The sequence below is a fragment of the Canis lupus genome, chromosome 5 (assembly GCF_011100685.1).
Source record: "Canis lupus familiaris isolate Mischka breed German Shepherd chromosome 5, alternate assembly UU_Cfam_GSD_1.0, whole genome shotgun sequence".
In the NCBI taxonomy this organism is placed as follows: domain Eukaryota; kingdom Metazoa; phylum Chordata; class Mammalia; order Carnivora; family Canidae; genus Canis; species Canis lupus.
Window position 1 is genome coordinate 58,473,149 of NC_049226.1, and position 20,852 is coordinate 58,494,000.

General features: G+C 59.5%; 1 protein-coding gene across 6 annotated transcripts in view; it reads left to right on the plus strand.

The window, feature by feature from the left end:
* PRDM16 (PR/SET domain 16) overlaps window positions 1–20,615 on the plus strand; it is a 314,127-nt gene extending 293,512 nt beyond the window's left edge. For 5 of the 6 annotated variants that reach the window (XM_038537722.1, XM_038537724.1, XM_038537723.1 and 2 more), the window contains 7 exons: window positions 2,511–2,680; window positions 3,236–3,313; window positions 8,467–8,636; window positions 8,810–8,984; window positions 13,512–13,748; window positions 14,615–14,789; window positions 15,946–20,615. In XM_038537722.1, coding sequence (XP_038393650.1) covers window positions 2,511–2,680; window positions 3,236–3,313; window positions 8,467–8,636; window positions 8,810–8,984; window positions 13,512–13,748; window positions 14,615–14,789; window positions 15,946–16,080 — 1,140 coding nt within the window. In that variant the 3' untranslated portion in view covers window positions 16,081–20,615. The remainder of the gene's footprint in view (window positions 1–2,510; window positions 2,681–3,235; window positions 3,314–8,466; window positions 8,637–8,809; window positions 8,985–13,511; window positions 13,749–14,614; window positions 14,790–15,945) is intronic. The other variant, XM_038537726.1, reaches the window with a different exon arrangement.
* Window positions 20,616–20,852: the final 237 nt, after the last annotated feature.

The following is a 20,852-nucleotide window of genomic DNA, read 5'->3' on the forward strand; positions in this document are numbered from 1 at the left end:
GTGTGGTCTCCAGATGGGCTGCCCAGACAGGCGGTCTCTGCCGGGGGCAGGCTCCCTGAGCTTCCGTTCAGACCTGGCCACACCTGAGGGGGGCCTCAGTTCCCCTGCCCGGCAGGTGCACAGGGAATTCTCTCCCTGCAGCCTTGATGGGTCCCCATGAGGCTGAAGAGGATGAGATGGGCCAGGACATGTGAGGAAGGAGCGTGGTGCTCTGTGGGCAGCCCGTGGGTCCCTCGGAGGTGACCAAAGACCCCAGACTGCAGAGCCCCTCACTGACCCACAGTTCAGGCACTAGGAGGAGCAGTGGACAGATGCTCAGATGCAGAGGCCAGGGATTGGGGATGAAAGGGACAGATCCAGGAGGCACGGGTGTGAGCAGGACACATACATAAGACCAGGAGAGCAGAGATCTGAGCACAGCAGACACCCAGTGGACACCCAGTGGGCATGGGGGATGGGGTGGGAGGGCAGGGGGAAGGGAACAGGACAGAATCAGATAGACTGGCCGCAAGGACAGGGGTCCAGCAGGTGGTGGGCAGGAGGAGCACCGCCCCCCAGGGCTGCAGGCAGTGGCAGGCCTGTCCGCCGAGACTAAGGATGGGGTTGGGAAAGAGAACCTCCCCCTCTGGACAGTGGCCACACACCCCCCACAGGCAATCCTGAGCACATGGCCGGCCTCATCCCCCCAGAGCCCACCTGTCCTGACTCCTTGGGGCCCAGCATCCTTCCCAGAGCCACAGACCTCCCCCAGCACACTTGGGGGTCCTGGGAGCTGAGTTGGTGGGGGCGGCCTGAGCCAGGCTGAAGCATTGTTCTGCTTCTTGGTCCTTCCCACCTTGGACAAACAGCCCCATGGTGAAACCTGCCCCCTGCCTGGGTTCACAGCTAAACTTAGGGCCTCCCATTGTTTCACCAGGCCAGAGGGTTTGCTTAATAACTTCCCCTGATTTTCCTCGGGTCGGGCTGGAAAGAGCCGGCAAGCCCGCCAGGCGCATCCTGTGTTTGTGGGAGCCCCGCCGGGAATATCTGGTCAGGCGGAGCAGGCCCAGCAGGCCAGACCTGCAGGCAGCCTCAGGGAGACCCACCCAGGCCTGAGGATGGGAGGCCTGGCAGGGGGCCGGCTGCCCATTGTCTCCTGCCCACGAACCCCCCCACCCCCAGCCCTGCCACCCCCACTGCCTGCCCCCCAGCCAGAGTGCCAGGCAGGGGGATGGGACGAGGACCAGGAAGCCACCTAATTAGATGGTCTGAGGTCAGGCCATCACTCAGGCATGATAACTGATGGCCTCTACAAAGTATGGGCTCACTACTGATGAAGGCATCAGCCCATGGTGTTGAGGTGCCAGGCAGGACCCTACCAGGGCCTTTGGTTGGGGAGACCTGACACACGTGTGTGCAGCCCCTGGGGGGCAGGGTGCGCCATAAACCCTCACCACCTCTGGAGCTCCAGGGGAGTCTCTGTGTGCAGAGTTCCAGAGCCTTTCAAGGCCGCGGCTAACACTGAGACAGGAAGCCGGGTGGGCAGCGGTCTTTGCACCCGGGTTCCATGTCCCGGTGCTGACGGTAGCTCCCACCTGCTGGGCAGCAGGGACAGGGTGGGCAGCCCACAGCTGGCAGCATCGTGCACCTGAGGAGGGCACATGCATCCCGGGGGGAAGGAGAGCGGAACAGGCCCTGAGGCCCGTGCAACCCCCTTCCCCCATCCTGTCCCAAACCTACGCCGTTGGGGATGGGCACCACTGGGGGCTCCGATCACAGCTCTGCCGACCAGGAGGAAGTGGCTAGTGCCGCACCCCCGAATCCTCCCCAAGCCAAGCCAGCCTTTGACATCTCCAGGGCCTGGAGAGCTGGCTCCTCAGGTCCATGTCACCATGTCCCGCATTGGGTCACATGGACATCGTCCTCCTGAGGTTCAGTTCAGTGTCTAGCCCTAGGCTGCTGGATTCCCCAGGAACTTTGCCGGCAATCGTGGCCTGCTGCCACGAGGGGACACTGCCCAGGCCCGAGGCCCCTTTTAACCCAGGATGAAGGGAGCTGTCTTATCGAAAGAGAGAAAGAGGGAAAGAGAGAGAGATAGAGAGAGGGAGGGAGGGAGAGAAGAGGAGAGAAAAGTGGGATGTGATTCTGTCTTTAAACGAAGCGAGCCCTCAGGAGTGCTGGCCAGATGTCAGGGGACGTGTCCCCTGAGGCCGGAGCCTGCCCCCTGCCCCCTGTATGCCCTGAGCCAGGCAGGGGGGCGTGCTGGCTGGCAGAGGCTGGCTCCAGCTCCCCCGGCCTGGGCCCTGGGCTGACACCGGGCTGCAGGGAAGGACAGGCCCAGGGCGGCTGCGGAAAGTGAGAGTATCCATGTGGTGGCCAGGAAGCCTGGGAGAGGCCTCTTCCACCCACAGCCTGAGGCTGCTCCAGCTTCTGGTCCTTGCCCCGTCCATGAGGACTTGGGATGCCCTGGGGGTGGGGCCGGCCTCCTCAGGGATCCCCCCGCCCCGTCTCTCCCACTGTCCTGCCGGCAGATGTCAGCCATCGAGACCATGACAGACAAGCTGGAGAGTTTTGCAGCCATGAAGGCGGAGTCGGGCAGCTCCCTGCAGCCCCTCCCCCACCACCCCTTCAACTTCCGGTCCCCACCCCCCACGCTCTCGGACCCCATCCTCAGGAAGGGCAAGGAGCGCTACACCTGCAGGTAAGGTGGGGCGCAAGGGTGAGGCAGCCACAGGAGCCCGGGCTCCCTGGAAAAGCTGTCCCGGCCACAGCACAGCATGTGGCCACACGCGGTCGGCTCGCCGATGGCAGCAACTGCCCACACGCGTGTCTGCAGAGGCTGGACGTCCCCTGCCCCGCCCCCAGCTGTGCTCCTGTGAGCACAGGGGACGTAGCGTTAGCCCTGCCAGTCAGGCCCAAGCCAAGGCATGCTGGTCAGCGTTTAACCTGGGCTCCTGGAGTTTGGGGGGGAAGCCCAGTGTTGGGAAGAGACTCCCGCTGTGTCTGTCCCCAGCTGCAGGAGCCTGTCCTAGCGGGTCCAAGCCAGCTCGGCCGCCTTCGGGCCCCCTGGCTGACACACTGCCTGGGGAAGGGGCGCAGCCCGAGCAGGCCAGGGTGGGCTGAGCCCACCTGCCCCCCTGTGGGGCCTCAGGCCCTAGACCTCGAGTTGGAGGAACCACAGCAGGAAAGCTCATGGGTGCCTGAACCTATGGCAGTGCAGCTGCCTAATGCCCCCCTCACCGGGCCTCCACTCCAGGTACTGTGGCAAGATCTTCCCCCGATCAGCAAACCTCACGAGACACCTGAGGACGCACACTGGGGAGCAGCCATACAGGTAGGAGCCTGTCCCACGTGGGTAGGGGGAGGCAGGCTTCTGGTGAGGTGGGAGCCAGCATGCTTGTGTCAGGGGGCTCCCTGGGCCCCTCCCTCCTGGCCCCACAGGGACCCTGGGCCCTGGGGTGTTATAAAGATTAGGCAGGAGGTGCTCAGTGGGCTTCCTGAAGGTTCCTGCCTTCTCCCAGAATGGGGTGCCTCGGAGTAGCTCTCCCACCTGGTGCTGTTGCCTGGGGTGGGGGGAGGGGAGTTCAGAGCAGCAGTAGCCAAAGCCAGGGCCCCAGATGGTCTGTGGGGGAAGCCTCGCTCCGCCCCAGCTCCCTCCAGCTCAGCTCCCATAGAGAGGGTGGTGGGCCAGGGCACGTGCCCAAGGCCGGGTGGACAGCGGTAAAGGACCTCCGTGCAACTGTGGGTCCCAGCCTGGGCTGGGGGCGTCCTGAGGGACTCACGCATCAGCCCTGCATGGAAGCCATGTGCCTCCTCGATGCTGGGCTTCGGCCTGCAGAGGAGCAGGCACACAGCGCGTCAGTGCAAGGACCATCACATTTCCCATTCACCGGTGCCGGCGTCGTCCTCGTTTTGAAGACACAGAGTCAGAGGCTTAGACCCCAGAGTCAGAGTCCACGGCGGCTCCAGCAGACCGTTCTGGCCTCACAAGAAGCAGATCCTGCTCCTTGGTCCCTAGAGCCTTTGTCGGGCAGGAGAAGGACTGAGGGGGACACCCTGGCTTTCAGGGACCCAGCCGAGGGAGCGGCCTGAGAGTTCTCATTTTAAATGAAAATGAGACACCCAGGTGGTGGAAACCACGAGGCAAATCAGAGAAAAAAGTTGGTTTAGATGCCAAGACCTCATTCTGTCCAGGGTGTGTCTGGTGGACGGCCACCGTTGAGAAAAAGGCTTTGCATGGTGTTAAGTTGGCAGCATGAGATCCTAATGACCGGCCATACAGAGCTCCAAGGCCCCCATCAGCTCCAGAGACTCGGTGTGGGTCCCTGTCCCTGGGAAGGGCAGCCACACGGGGTACCCACTGCAGGGCTGCGTCCTGTCCCGGCTGGGCGAGCGACAGCACATCTACTTACCAGCAGTCTGCTCGGTGCCCCCAGCCCATGCCCCATACACAGGCCTCCCGCCCCATAGAAAAGCGGCTCATGACTCCACAAAGGCTCGCAAAGAAAGGAATGACTCGGTCTGGCCTCCTCCCTGAAACGAGAGCCGCCTTCTGGACGGTGTTGCGCGGAGGAGCCCCCAGAGGGTCCGGCTGTGTTTATAGAAGAATTTCATTACCACTGAAACCTTTTTGCTCTCTCCAATCTGTGAGTTTCGACTTGCGTAACAATGATTGCTCGGAAAGTTTGCGTTGCAAATCCTGACGTTATCTGGCTCAAGGCAGCCCTGAGTTGGGGAGTTTGGCGTGTGTGGCTTTCCCCTTGACATCACTGGGGCTTTCTGGGCTCCCTTTGGTCGTTGGAAGAATTTAAATTGGAAGAGGAAAGTTTGTGTGTCCAGGGGACAGGCCCCACCAAGGGAGAAGGACTCCCCACCACTGGCAAACTGACTCTCACCTCCCAGCCACCCGCTACCTGCCAGGCGTGAGCTCCACTTTGGGCCCAATGTGTGCACGACTCCGTGTGCACCCGACCCTTGCAAGCAGGAGGAGCCAGGGCTCGTCACGGGCTGCAGGGTGACAAACAACACAATGCTGGGACACTCTTCCTCTTAAGTCCTGGCCGGAGATGACCTGAAATCACTCTGAAGGTGTGTCAAAGCCCTGGCCCTGGGAAAGAAAGACCCTTTCGTGTGACCATTTCCTGGAGGGACCCTCAAACCTCCCGCCGGCCAGTGTCCTCAGCTCAGAGATCTTGGCTGCAAAGTAGAAGACTCACTGTCCTGCCTCAGAGCTGCGGCGGGTAGGGCTTGTGACAATTTGGGCTGGACGAGCAGAATGCCGGACTCAAGAACAGAGTGGGGGGCTGCTTCCTGCACCCTCCCTGGCAGCCACGCCTGGGGTCCCTCCTGGATGCTGCCTGGCGGGGCCTTGGTCATGCTCCGGGTGCTAGCCCTCGCAGGCTGGCCAGCATGCTCCTGGCGGGACATGAGCTTCTGGCTCTGGGGACATGGGCTTCTCCATCCGCGGCTGGTCTCCTCCCCATGAGCGAGGGCAGTTCTCATCCCCTCAGGTGGCCCAAACCTGTCCCCTTGCTTTTCTACTTCTGTGTTTAGGGCTGGATTTCAAAAATCTCCTCTTTCCTCCCCTTCCCCTGCTTTCACAATGACCAAAAGCATCTCTCCCTGGGACAGCTGGTGTGGCAGGCTGGGTCCCGTGGAGGACACTGTGCCCTCCCCCACCCCCGGGCTTCCCTGGCGGGGGAGGGGGCCACAGTCGCGGCAAGGTCCTCCCCAGGCGCTCTGCTGCACACTGCCGCGGCCGGCCGGTCACTCCTTGTCGCAGCGGGTGCAGTGGCGTGCTATTTTACACAGCGAGGCCATAAATTTCACTAGCCACTTGTCAGCTTATTTACAACGCAAATCCCAGCTGCTCAGAGAACTCTGCTCCCCCAAAGCCCAGGGCTCACTGCTCCCCTAAATTCCAAATGGGCTTCTCTGTCTGGGCCATTTATTTAGATTAGAACCAGGAGAGGGCCACACTCAGGGCTCTCTGTGAGCAGATCCAATGTATGGCTCCCTCCTGCTCGCTCTTCACCCCCACGACTCTGGAAAGAGAACTCCATTTCTGGTAACAAGAAACAATCCTGCCCAACCCCATCTCCTCCTCAGGACTCCTACCGTTCAGAGTTTATGAGGCTGTGTTAGGTGGAACCTGTCAAAAGGTCCCTGTCTTCCCAGAGAAACAAGGCAGGGAATGCCATGCACAGTGCGGGCGAGCGCACAGACAGACGGGCCCCAGGAGTGCGGGTGAGCACACAGGCGGACGGACCCCTGGGAAGGCCAGTTGACTGGGCAGAGGGTGAGTGCCCAGACCACCTTGGCCTTGCACTTGGTCCTTCCTGAGCCATCGCCCTGAGAAGCAGGACAGTTGTCTGGGAGCCTGGCACTGTGGGGGCTAGAATGTGTCTGTGGTGGAGAGAGATGGACCATGGTGGAGAGGGCTCAACCCTCCGTCCCTGGGCAGGCTGAGACAAAGCAGCCAACAGCGTGCAGGCTTCCAGGACGTGTAGGCTTCCAGGACGGCGGGTCCTTGGGAACTAGTGAACATCACAAGGCGCGGGAAGAGGGGCCATGACCAAAGCCCCCTGCTCCTGGGGGCCTGGAGACAGCTTAGTGGGCCCATTGAGGAGCCGGAGCCAAGCCCAGGGGGCCTGGGCCGATGGAAAGAGGAGGCCAAGGACTGTGGCCCAGGACCTTCATTCGTGTAAAAATCACAGACGGCTCTTTGCCCACTGGCTATGGAGGAAACCAGAGTCCACGAGGCCGTGGCGGAGAAGGTCCAGACACGAAGAGAGGAGCTCTGGAGCCGTATGGGGGGTAGGGGAGCCACCTGGAGCCCCACTAGTAGGGACTCTGCCTGTTTCCTGTGGCCCCACCACCAGCCCCGTGGGGGCCGTGAGGCAGGACCTGGGCTTCCAGGACAGGTTCATCAAGCTGCCCCTCCGGGCAGGGAAAGGGCCCCTCCTGGCACAGCACTAACACCCCTGCAGGCACCGGTGGCCTCTAGGGGCGAAATCTTCCTGCCTCAGGGGCCCCTGGTATTCTGTGCTGGCCAGACGCCTGGGCAGGTGTCACAGGGCAGCGCCTCGGAGGCCAGCCTTACATGGCCCTGCTGGTCCGGCCCCGGCACCAACCCCGGGCGCTGCTCCATCCTGTGGCCCGGATGCAGGGCCTGTACTCTGTGCTGGTGTGATCAGGACGGGGTGGGGAGGGGGGCGGGCTCCATACTAAGGACAGGTCCCTGGTACCCTCCACGTGTGCGCCCTGCCGGGACCTGCTGTGCAGACCGGCTCCTGAAGACTCAGCGGGCCAGGATTGTGCCCACCTGCCTCCCGTCCCATTGCAGAAGCTTGTTTGTCTCCAAAGGTGGAAAATAAATGCGTAGACAGTGTTCGCAGGTTCACGTGCCTCTGACGCCCAGCGAAGCATCCCCGAGGAGGCGCGCTGAAGCCCAGGCACGGGGACGCATGTGCATGCGCACACACAACATGTGTGTGCACTCGCCCACATCGGCACACGTGGTGTGACCTGGAAACAGCAGAAGCGAATCCCCTCTGCCGTCGCAGGCCAGGGCGGCGGAGCGGCTACGAGGCCTCTGCTTGGACTTCCGCCACCAGGAGGCGCTGGCGCCCCAGCGAGACCCCGCCTGGGTCTGCAGACGTGCCCGCAGCTCCCTGGGCCTCCCCTCGCTCCTGCTCCGTTTCTGGCGGCTGTTTCCCTGAACTGGGAGGCTGGCCCTCTGTTTCCCGCCCCCGGGGCTGCAAGCGAGGCAGTGAAGGCTGCAGCTGCACGAGGCCCGGCCCCGAGAGGACACCACTCTGGGCACCAAGGTCCTGGAGGACACGACTGAAGCGTCCGGAGGAAGGAGTGTCTTTTCAGGTTTTCCCAAAACCATGGGCAGGCTGGCGATCACCTTCCGCAGAGGGGCACAGAAATAACGGGATGGTGTGGGGCTGGTGGCACCCTGGCCCGAAGGGTGTGGTCACGCGTGGTCCGTGTAACAGAGGTGGTTGACAGATGGCGAGACCAGTGAGCCCCCGTGGCAGGGCGCCTACGGGTGCTGAAGAGGGCTGGGGCAGCTCCCCGAACCCACGATGAATGAACTGGGAGGCTGGGCCCATGTGCCCCAGGACCCACTGACAGTCGGCCAGGCCCCGGCCAGCTCTCCTCGTGCCAGAGTCAGGGTCTCCCGCCAGGAGGAAAGTCACTGGGAGCAGGTCTCCTCCTTCTCAGAACCGCCGCCCCAGGGTCTTTCCACGGTGCACGGCCGCCCCCTTGAGGCTGCTGGGAGCACACGGCCCAGGGCAGGGCCTCCGAGCTGGGGACCCAGATGCAGGGAGGTGGGGGGCTCATTCCAGCTCCACATGCCCTGGGAAACGGTGGGGGGGACACGGGGGCCTCTTCCAGGTTGCAGGCGGGGGCTGAAGCCCCATCTCTGGCTGTACGGGGTGGGGTCTGGGGCCCCTCTGAGATGCGTGTGTCCTCCAGGTGTAAGTACTGCGACCGCTCCTTCAGCATCTCCTCCAACCTCCAGCGGCACGTCCGGAACATCCACAACAAGGAGAAGCCCTTCAGGTGCCACCTGTGCAACCGCTGCTTTGGGCAGCAGACCAACCTGGACCGGCACCTCAAGAAGCACGAGCACGAGCACGCTCCAGGTATGGCCCCAGGGGCACAGGTGGAAGGAGAGGAGGGGAGGGAGTGGGATGACAGGGGAGGGGAGGAAGACAAGGGAGAGGATGGGGAGTGGGGACACAGGGGAAGGGAGGGAGGGGGAAGACAGGGCTCAGCTGAGGGAGGCCCCTCCTCTGATGCTCCCCTGTCCTCACAGTGAGCCAGCACTCCGGGGTCCTCACGAACCACCTGGGGACCAGTGCCTCCTCTCCCACCTCCGAGTCAGACAACCATGCACTTTTAGATGAGAAAGAAGACTCTTATTTCTCTGAAATCAGAAACTTTATTGCCAATAGTGAGATGAACCAAGCATCAACACGAACGGACAAACGGTAAGAAGTCTATTCTGGACCCCAAGAAGGCCTCGATTCAAACCTGTGTGGCCACACCCAGAGAAGGGGCACCCCCACCCCAGCCCCCGCCCCCTGAGAGGGACTGGGGTGCACAGCAGAGGGGAGACTGACAGGCATGCCAGCATCTGTCCTGGCCCCAACTCTGCCCCCTGGAAGGGGGGGCTTCAGCGATGGCTCCCCTCCTGCCTGTCTCTGGGTCTGCAGACGGTGAGGAGAGTGAGCACCCTGACGAGTGATGGGTACTGTGTGCTTATTGCCTCACCGAGGTGCTGGCCTGATTGGCTTGGGTGTCACAGATGTGCAACAAAGTGCAAGCCGGGTAAGGGCTCCTGACGTGACCTGTACTGAGAGCCTGACAGTTCAGAACATTTCTGTTTACTCCGAGGCACTGAAGGTTTCCAAACAGGAGTGCTGCCCCTTGAAACACACACACATACATGCACATGCACCCACACGTGTGCACATATACACATATAAGTGTGCACAAACCACACGTGCATGCACATACGTACACGTGCATGCACGTGCTCACACATATACACACATGCACACATGTATACATGTGTGAACTGGTGCACGTGCATATACATGTGCACAAACTCACACATGCACATGTACAGGTGCATGAAACCACACGTGCATGTACACTTATGAGTACACTTATGTGCATGCACATAAGTAAGTACACTTACTCATGCATGCACACACACATATACACACATACACTGGTGCACATACACACATGTATGTATGCACTCAAAATCACACATGCCTGCATGTGTGTATATATGTGTGCACACATGCATGCACTCAGATGTACACATATTTACACTTGTGCACACATGTTCACTTGTGCATGCATGCATACATGCATGGGAACTCTTCTACACTCACATGTAACCACACATACACTGGTGCACATGTGCATGCACATGCATGCACTCGTGGGTACACATACATGCATGCACACATACACATGTATATACATTGCAGTGCCACACAGGCAGTCATAATGCACACACTCATGTGCATGCACATGGAATCATGTGCGTGTACACATGCACATACACTCATGCGTACACAAACATGTAAAAACACGTGCAAACACACTCGTACACACATGCAGACCTATGCACATGCACACACGCATACACACGGTTGCAGGAAAACGGCAGAATTCAGATTCAAGCTGTGGAGACTGTTCCACACAGCCCTGGATCCCAAGGCTCAGCAGGTGGCATTTACTCCGGGATCCCTTCTGGAATGACGCTTCAGACCCCCAGGAGGACAGTCTCCTTGGGTGAAAGCTGGTGCCAGACCAGCTGGTGGAAAACCAGAGACACTCCAAACACCAGGAGCCTTCAGGATGCAATCGGCTGATTCTGCAGAAGAACACTGCGCCCAGCGAGGTGGGGGCCTTGCTCCCACCATAAAGCCAGGTCCAGAACCTGAAGCCAGAGCCCTGGCCCTCACACAGCTCTGTGTCCCACCCCCCAGGACCCGACGCCCTCCCTGCCCACCTCCAGCAGGTGAGGAGGGTCCTAAGGAGACACAGCTCCCTCTAGGGCAGGCAGTACTGCTAGAGGACAAGGTAGGGGCACCGGGAAGGCCTGTCCAATTTATAAAGGAATGTGACACTTGGACGTTTTCTGGGCCACCACATCCTGCCATGCTCCCTGGAAGGTGATCTCACCTGCCTGCCAGGTAGGGCTGGGGTGAGCTCAGAGGAGGGGATGGTGGAGAGGCTGGCTGTGGGCTACGTTTGCCAGAGCCTCACCCTGCTTGGCAGTGGAGATTCTCATGTAGGTGCAGGCCTGCCTGCTCTGGGGTGGACAGAGTGCCCGTGTCCATCCTTGGCTCTGGGCACAGGCATGATGGTCTCACGGGAACCTAGATCCCTGCCACTCAGTGGGGCCCAGACCCGTTGAGGCAGCTCTGCAGCCTGTTTGAGAGCTGCCTCAGGTCTCAGCAGTGTGATCTCTGCCTTCGGAGAAGTCACAGATGAGAGGACCGGGTGTCAGGCCTTATCAGAGCCCCACAGATGGGTCACAACACATGTCCTGGCTGTTAAAGACAATCCTTTGAACTGGGACTCCCTGCACCCAGGACAAAGGTGGATGGAGAACCTACAAGAATCAGTGGCATCCTCCATGGGGCGGACAGTCCTCCAGGAGCACCAGAAAGGCCTTCACACCTCAAGCCCAGGAGGCAGGCCCAGCTCTTAGCCATAAAGAGGCGGGGGACCCTCCATGAGACTCAGGGGGACAGAGGGAAGAGGAGAGACCACACCACTGTAGCCCTCACCACCGAGGTCTCAGTCTCAGTGGGGCTTTCCCAACAGCCTTAGGGGTGGGGACAGGGAGCAAGGCTCAGATGGAGGACACTGGCCCCAAATCCCCCAGAAAGCCCTGGGGCAGAGCTGACCACAGAGCTGAACTTGGATGGCCTGTCCTGCTGAGGCCTTGTCGTGGGAGCCTCCGGGAGATGCCCCGGGTCATTGTCGGGAGCAAGAGCCACCATCATGGTTGACGTGAATCCACCAATCTGTGTTGAGTGGTGAGACATTGGCAGTTCTATTTGGGCCGATTTCAACATTATCCAGTTCTCATCCAGAACCAGCTTCTCTTGACCATCAAGGAGAATTTAGGGACAGTCAGGCTTCCTGGCCCTATCACCCCATTTAATACCTGGGCTGAATTGTTTCCCCCCAAAATCCTAACCCCTTGTGCCTCAGAATGTGGCCTTATTTGAAATCAATTCATTGTTGATGAGTGAGTAAAACTGAGGCCGCCAGGGAGACCCCCGATGCCACACCATGTCACAAGGGGAGAGTAGGATGCAGACACACACTTTGTGGGTGAAGCAGAGGAGGGGGCGGGGCAAGATGTCCCCATAGCCGAGGGGCACCGAGGAGGAACCACTGCCTCAGAAGGAACCAGGCCCAACCATGCCAGGATCTCGGGCTCCAGCCTCCAGAACCAGGAGAGACTGCTTTAAGCCCGGCCCCGGCGCAGGGTCACGGCGGACACGGGGCATCACGCAGCAGCTGTTTGGAGGCCCAGACACTCGTGCAGGTACCCTATGTCTGGAGCTGCCGCCAGCCTGCTGGACCCCCCCCCTCGGTCCTGCTGCCCCTCACTGGGTGCTCCTGCTTGAGGCAGGCCACCTGCCAATGAGCAGATTGGCAGTAAGGCCGTGGGCCCTGCTCCAAATAGGGGGGCTCCCACATAGAACCACACACACGCTCAGGTTCTATCAGACGTGCTCAGGGCAACCTGCTGTGCATAATCCAAGTTCCAGCCCCCAATTCACCCACCTGCACCGTTTATCCCATCCTCAGGGTGAGGTGTTCCCACGTTGCAAAGAGGGCACAGGCTGCGAGCTGGCAAGGTCAGCGGGCAGAGAGCCAGGGAGAAAGGCAGCACAGGCCAGCAGCACAGGTGACCACTGAGAAGGGAAACGTCAGGCAGGGTACTGCCTATCTGGGAAGGCAGGGCAGGTGCAACATCTCCTACTTTCTCTGGGAAAGGCCAGGAGGGAAACTAGGGATGGCCGAGAGCCTGGCCCTCAGGGGCCTCCCGGGCCCATGTGCACAGGCCTCTGGTCTGGAGGCCAGTGCTCACTCAGGGAAGGGTGTTCCATCTGCCTCGATGCCCAGAGCAGGACTCCTGCCTCCCCAGACAGCAGTGGATGGATCTCTGTGGGCCGTGCATGGTCCAGGAGGAATGGGGGCCCAGACGTGGGCTCAGGAAGCATGTGGCTGCCCTCCCCGTGCCCCTCCACCTGCATGCTGGACACCACCAGGTGGCCCTCGGGCTAGCGGATTTTCTGGAAGAAACAAGAAGCCTCAACCTTTGCTCAGCATGGATTCCTTCCTTTTAAAAACGAGAATCCAGGGTGGAAAATCTCAACCAGTTGGAGTGACCGTGATGGAAATGAGATGGGGTCTGGGCTGCAGGACAGAAGCCACCAGTCTCTGAAACAAACTCATCTGAGCAGGTTTCCCTGGCTGACAACAGCCCAGGCCTCATTCTGCAGAACCCGGGATCCCAGACCTTCCATCTGCAGAGGGGACCTGTCACTCTGGGTTGCCAGTCTCCCTATGTCCTCATGACTGACCAGGAGGAATGAGCAAGGGTCAATCAGCAAACCTCCCCAAGGGCACCCCTTGTGCAGTGCCCAACCCCAGCTCCAGCACTTGAGACCCCCATCCCCACCAGACTGGCCATAGCTTCCTTCCCTGACACACACCCCGAATATCTGATGGCCGATGTCCACTCTGGCATCACAGGAGCTCCACTGCTGAAGCCCCTCCCTGCCACGGCCTCAGTGGGCCCCCTCTTCTCCTTGACTCACTCCACAGGGGCCTCAGCTCTGAAGGTCACCATGACCATGAATGCAGGCTCTCTTTGCAGGGGGTAAGGACAGCCTTGAGGGGAGAGCCGACTAGAGCCCAATCTCAGGCCTTTCGGGGTCCAAGGCCAACTCTCTCCCCTGTCACTTCAGGCCGGAGGTCCAGGACCTGGACGGCAGCTCCCAGTGCCCGGGCCTAGCCAGCGGGAAGCCAGAGGACGTGGAGGAGGAGGAGGAGGAGGAACTAGAGGAGGAAGATGATGACAGTCTGGCAGGAAAGTCCCAGGATGACACTGTGTCGCCCACGCCCGAGCCCCAAGGTGCCTACGAGGACGAGGAGGACGAGGAGCCGCCTGCCTCCCTGGCCGTGGGCTTTGAACACACCCGAAGGTAAGGACCAGGCCTCCATGGGCCAACATGGGCAGCCTCGTGTGCCAGGGCCCAGGCCGGGGAGGGGCCTGAGCATCATGGGAGCAACCTCACTCTCAAACCACCTGAGTCCAGCATCCTCCCCTCTAGACTCACCCCTATCCCCAGCAGGTGTCTCCTAGTGGGACCGGGAGGCGTCCCTATGCCTGCCAGCCCAGGTGAGGCCCAGCCCGAGGAAAGGGTCAGGGCCCAGCCCACCTCCCCACACGTACTTCCCCAGGCCTGGAGGCAGAGTGTGGGAGGGAAAGGCACCCTCCCGAGCTGAGAAGGAGCTGAGCCTGCAGCCACATCGTCTCTGGTGCCTTGGCCCGCAGTGACCTCTGGCCCTGGCCGGGCTGTGCAGAGCAGGGCTGGGCACGGTTGGAAGCGGTACAGGCTGGGGCCACCTACCACAAACCCCAACTGCCCACTGCCTGTGTTTGGTACTAGGGATGTTACCAGTGTTCCCCATGGTCCTGGGGGAGTCCTGTAGATCCAAGAGGCTAATGATCCCTCTCCCCTGGATGCTGGGAGTGGGAGCCCCGGGTCCCCCAGAGCCACCTCCTGATCTGTGCTGCATTCCCACAGACCAGGGCGCCCCGCCTGCTGCTTGCAACATGTGTGCACGTACTCACCCCCTTTTGTGACCCTCTGTCCATCCCTCTCCTGCATCCGTGTGGCTTCTGTCCAGGTGTCCGTGTGTCTGTGTGTCTGTCTCCTGGTGCATGTGGCTCGTGGAGACGCCGCGGCGTGCATGCAGGCACGGAGCCGGCCGTGGGGCAGCAGAGAGGTGGCCAGAGGCCAGACCAGCTAACGCCAGGCCCTCCTCTCCCCGGTCATTGGTGCAGGTGTATTGAGGAGCAACCAGGCGGTCTGTTAGCTTTGGAGCCGATGCCGACTTTTGGGAAGGGGCTGGATCTCCGCAGAGCAGCTGAGGAAGCGTTTGGCGTTAAAGATGTGCTTAATCCCACCTTAGATTCTGAGACTTTAAAGCAGACACTGTACAGGCAGGCTAAGAACCAGGTAGGTACCCAGCAGAGCCCCCTTCCCGGCACCCCCAGGCCAGATGGCAGGTGGCAGCCACGCCTCCTTTGGTGGTGGCCGTCCTAGGCCTGGGTCACAGCAGGACCAGGTCTAGCCATTGCATCGGCTAGAGAGACACCCGAGTGACTGCCGCTTCCCCATGAGCAGGGGTGGGGCAGGGAGAGAGTGAGGCAGAGGGATGTGAGCCAGGTGCTCACTGACGCTCTCGTCCAGGCGTCCATGAGCAGATGTCCAGCCTGGAAGCTGTGTAGGCCTCCCTCCCTCTCTGACTCGAGCAAGAACGGCCTGTAGCCCAGGCCTCTCTTGAAGGAAGCTGTCCATGATGCGGTCACTAACACCATGCCGTGACAGGGTCAGCGAGGGACCGGGGCATGCCTCCACCCCGGTCTCTAGTGCAGGTGGCCACAGGGCCCTGCTCCCTGCTGCCGTCCACTGGACAGGAGGGGTCTCCATCAGCCCACCCCCAGTCTCAGCAAGAACCGTCTGCGTGTCTGTCTGTGTCTTACTAATCCTGTCCAGGGTGTAAACCGGGTGGGAGGAGGGCTGGCCTTCCTCCACCCTGCTCTGCTATGAGCAACGGGCCCATGCCTCCCGCTGCCTCGTGCCCTACAGCGAGTGGCAGAAGGACGGTCCTGTGGACCAGCCGTGTGCCAGGCCCAGAAATATATCGGCTCTCAGCTCAGACAAGCCGGGCACCCAGTTCCCCAGGTAGCTCTGTGCTGTCCTCATGGTCTTGCAAACAGGCAGCCCCCAGGCCCAGCAGACAGGGACTGCCTCTGGTCGGCTCCTGCCGATGCCTGGGGCCCCCACGAAGGTGGGAGTGGGGCAGAGAGGTAACCACAGGAGGGGAGTACCCCACAGAGCTGCAGGAGCCCCAGGGTGTGGAAGCCAGGACCACAGCACCCTGGCACCCTCGTGCATGGGAGCCCAGCGACGTACACCCCCAGCCCTGCCACCCACATCGTCCTCTTCTGGGCCCCAGGGGAGAGTCTGGATCTGGGAGAGGCTGAGCCCAGCAAGAGGGCAAGTAGGGGCTGGCCTGAGAGGGGCCAGCCTGGGATCTGCAGGACCCTCAGCCACATGGCTCACCTGCCTGTCCTGTGTGTGTGTGTGTCCCCGTCCTCTCCCCGGCCAGGCGTATGCAATGATGCTGTCTCTTTCCGAGGATGCTCCTCTCCACACCTCCTCCCAGAGCCCTCTGGACGCTTGGTTGAACATCACGGGAGCCACGCCGGAATCTGGAGCCTTTAACCCCATCAACCACCTCTGACCGGCCCGGGAGGGGCTGGGGTCAGAGCCCAAGCCAGGCAACCTCAAGGGCCCCAATGTCCCAACAGAAATCCCGGCTGCAGAAGATGGAGAAGTGAGCCTCGGGGAGCGGCGTGGCCTGGGCCAGAGAGACACCCCCCTGCCCCGTCACCTGCGTTGACCACTCCTTGGCGCTTGTCCCCACACATACCACGGTTCAGCTCTAACTTTTCCCAGGAGTCCATGAGCTGTCCTGGAGGCCCACCGTCCAAGAATTGGTCTTAAGAACAGCCTTCCAGAAGGGTACAGCACAAGGCCGGCCACGTGCAGCTTGGGAGCTGCCTCGCGGAACCAACCCGGTGGGTGAGGGCAGGATTTTCATCCCAAACTGAAGGCAGTGGGCCACTTCGGGCACCAGTGTGGTGTCGCAGAGAGGATCGGACAGACACGGGTGTGCTCTGCAAAGGGAGACCGCCCAAATGATTTTTTTATAATGAGAATTACAAGAGTAACCCTTTTGGTAATCTTATTGACGACAGAGTCTATTTAAGCATGTGGTTTTAAAAATAGACAGTATTTTTTAAAAGATCGAAAGATGACTTGCAAATTGTTTTTTAAAAGTAATTTTGCATTTGCTTCGAAATCTCAGCTTCTTTGCAAACCCGAGCCCGCTTGGGAACTGATACCGTGCCTGGGCGTGTTCTTTATACTGTAGATAACGGAGAAATTTTCTATCCCTGACTGTATTTGTAAAGCCAACGTGATTCTGGGTGGCCCCGAGCAGAACCGAGGGGCCTGGGGCCCACTCCTGTGAGCAGTTTCAAACTGTGCCATGGAATTCTTAGACATGGTATCCTGGGCTGGCCCAAGGCTGCGAGATACGCCCGTGGCACACATCGCATGTGTGCGGCATGTGATTCATGCCTGTGGCCCCCAGCAAGACCCCCCACCCTGATTGTATGGGGAAGGTGAGAGCGGTGGCTCCAGTCCCCTGTGCAGAGGTGGGGGCCAGGCACCTGACACTCCTCCGGACCAGGTCTGCCCATCAGCTACCCCGGTGCCAGCCCCCCACGGCCGTTCTGCGGAAGGCAGGACCTGCCAGCTGCATCCACGTCTCCAGCCACACCCTCACCCACCCCATCTGGACAAGGGGAAGGAAGCAGGCATCCTATTGTGGCCACCCTGGGGTCACTCTGCAGCTCCTCTGCCCCTGGCCGCCAGGCTCTCCGCCTGTGTGAACCCCGGGCTCCAGGACACGACTGCCAGACCAGCTCCAGGACGGAAGGCCATCCAGGCGGGACCTGCCACGGATGCCATCGCCTCCTCCTCCTCGGGATGGGTCTGCTTCTCCACTCGGATGGGCTTTAAATTATTCCCATAGGGGCCAATTTCAAATCATGTTTTTCCCTGATGGAATTTACCTTAATCTGTATATAACTTGTAATTTTTTCTAATTCATTTCTTTTCTTATTTTATTTCTTCCTTAACAGTATTTTGGCATTAGACATTCTTATTGTGAAGAAATAATGTTAATATAAGTATGTAGTGAAGGACCAAAACCGTGTATAAGGTTGTGTGTTGTGTGATCGATAACCAGGGAGTGGGGAGGTTTTTAATGTGCCAAATACCCCCGCGCCCCCGGACGGATCCTGCTGCCCATCTCCAGACAATCACGTGTTTTTGTTAAATTAGAGTTTCAGTTACATTTGCATTTAAGACAAGTGTTCTATTTATTTGTTTTATTGTTTGGAAGGAAAAAAAAAAAAAAGAATAGCGTCCCAACAGGAAGAGAAAAAGATCCTCCAAGGTGCCCTTAGAAAAGAATGTAGATGCAAGCGATAGGGGCGCGGGCCGCCTGGGGATGGGGCTCTGGCGGTGCGTGGGTCCTGGGCGCTGGCCCAGGGGCAGCAGGCCGGTCAGAGCAGCCGTGTCCCCGTTTCCCCGCTGCTCCAGGCCAGCGACAATCGTGTGCTTCCGCGTGGGGGGAGCGGCCAAGGGCGCCACGCCACTCCGGCGCACCTGCAGGCTGGCAGGGCGTCCTGGGCAAGGAAGAGCACGTGCACCCCTGTGGGCAAGGCTCTGCAAACACAGCCCCTCACCTCCTCACCTGCATCCATCTCCACCGCCAGGCTCGCCGGGCGCTGCGTGGGATTTCCATATTCCCCTCCATCCAGACGGGACCCCTTTGCAGAGTCAACCTCAGATGCAACTGCCCATTTCTGTAAACTCAAATTATATTTCTTCTGCTAAAGAATAAGGTGTGTGCTTTTTTGTGTGACATTACTCTCTCTGCCTAAAATAGGAAGTTCGGCCGGGTGGAGACCCAAGTGGCTGATTCCTGTGGCCCCAGAGCAGATCAGGGGCTGGGCCGCCGCCTCCAGGCTGCCCTACGGGCTGCGGCATTCTATCCGCTTCAGCTGGCCCTGGCCGGAGTCTTCTCTGCCCTCCTTCCCCCTGCACATCTTCAGCCCTCGCTTTTGTTCCCCCTGCAAACAATTAGAGCTAGCCCCATTTCTCTGAGACACTCAACCCTGGGGCCCAAGCACTGATAGGTTTGGGCGGGGGGGTCTGTCCTTGGACCCCTGACAAGGGAGTTTCCTCCCCACCCTGGTGTCTCCCCCCACCCCAGACCACAGCGAGCTGCCTCCCTGCTCTGTACCCAGGCCGCAGCACTAGCATGGACCATGGGGCCAGGGGGCTGGGTGGCCAGGATGCTGAGACCCCAGCCTCGGAACCTGGCTACAGCAGGCCCCCCAGCAGGCTGACCACCATGTCCACAGTTGGTGGCCAGGGTCAGGCCTGTGAACCTGGGGCCCTGCCGTCTAGCATCAACGGCATTCCTCCTTTGGATGGTTGACATCCCCAAATGGAAGCTCAAAAGGAAGATTCCTTGCTCTCCCCTCCACCGCCCCTCAGACCCTGGCCCCAGGCGGGCCGACACCAGCCCCCAGCCACTGCTCTCATTCCTGAGACAACCGGGTAGGATACACAGAGCTGCCGATCCTTTGGCCAACCGGACCCTTCAGGAGTGAGACCCAGGGACCCCCTGTTTTGAACCCAGGGTGCATGTGCCTGCAGCCCACCTGGGACCCTGGGTGTGGGTCCATGGACCAGGTGAGCCCGCATGGCCGTCCTGTCCAAGGCAGGAGCGCAGTCGGTCTGTCCAGACCCTGACTAGCCCAGCCCCTCTGTGGCCCGAGCATGGCCCTGGAAACTCCCAGGGCCCTCGGCCTTCTCTGTCCTAGCTGCTTCTTCAGTGAGCATTCACAAAGCACTTGCCCAAATACATATCACCCGTTGGTAGGCTTGAAGCCTCGAAGCACTGGATCGTGGTCCCCCTGCCCTGTCCCCATGCCCCTCGTCCCCATGCCCAATGACTGAAATCTACTGAGCTGTATTCACTGTGCTGTCCGGGGGGAGAGGTGAGGGGGCAACGCTACCCAGGAGAGCCAGGCACCTTTGCGCCCCTCCCGGCTGGGGTCGCAAGGCCGCGGCCGCTCCTGGTCGGTGGAGGTCAGCCGGGTATCAGAAGCCATGAACCTGTCTCCGCAGCAGCAGCAGCAGCGAGTGATACTGTGACAAGACATTCCTGCGTGATTCCAGGAGCTTCCCTCTCCTCTTTGCATTCCAGTTTGTTACGTTCTTCCTCTCTGTCACTGATTCAGATTACCGCTTTTGGAAAAAAATGAAATAAAACTAAAAGGCAGCTTGAGTTTTCCAAACGTGCAATTCACTTGTGAGCAAAGAAATTCCGGAGGTTTCTATCGGTGTGTTTTATATCGTTCATGTTCCCGCGGTGAGGGAAGCTGAGCCCCGGTGTCGGAGCGCATCACGCGGAGCATACGTGTGTGTGTGTGTGTGTGTGTGTGTGTGTACCTGCTGGCAAGAACCCCGTACCTGCGCGTCCACATCTCTCTCTTGCCATTGTTCTAGTACAGACTTGGTTCCGTTTGTTTTCGTTGTTTGGGTTTGTTTGGGTTTTTTTTCTTTTAGAACTGTATAGTGTTGAAAAAGAAATCAAATGTAAATGTCAGGTTTTCATATAATGTTTAAAAAAAAAAAACCATTGAGAAGGAGGCCGGTGTATGTCCTATGTCCCCCTGATTGTAAATTGCTTCTGTTATAAGTAAACTGTGCATGACTCGTGTTTAGCGGTCATTATTGTGTCTGTTTGTGAAATTTTTATGAAAAGGAAAATTCGGTAGATGCACTTGTTGAATATGTGATTAGGGTCTACGTCCTCCAGACTAGGAGCTCGGAACTGCTAGCGCGAAAGAAGCGCAGCTCGTAAGCAACGTGGAAACGGCTGACAGAGAAGGATGACGTACAAGCCACCCCATGTCGGGAATCATCAGATTGATTCTGCAGATCTCATTTTGATGCTTGTGATAAAGACAGATGTACTTGTGTAGAGAAGCATCTTTAAGATGAAGCCTAGGAGCAGCTGATTCGAGGTTAATGCTGTAGAATAGGACTGTACACCAAATGTAATCTTTCCAATGCGACAATGAATTTATACATGAGATTGATATGCAATAAATCCGTGTGCTTTTCTCAGTCTCGCCCTCGAGCTTCACTGAGGGAGAGTGGAAGCCCCCGGGTTGGGGGAAGGCCCTGAGATGGGAGCCTGGCCAGGGGCAAGGCTCACCAGCCTGAGTCCAGGGTCCCTGGGGACAGACTCTGAGATGTGCAAAACCATCACCTCAACACCACCCAGGGCAAGGAACCCTGCTATTCATGTTTTCCAGGAAAAAAACAAGCTCAGGGAAAGCACCAACTGCCCTGGGTGGCCCT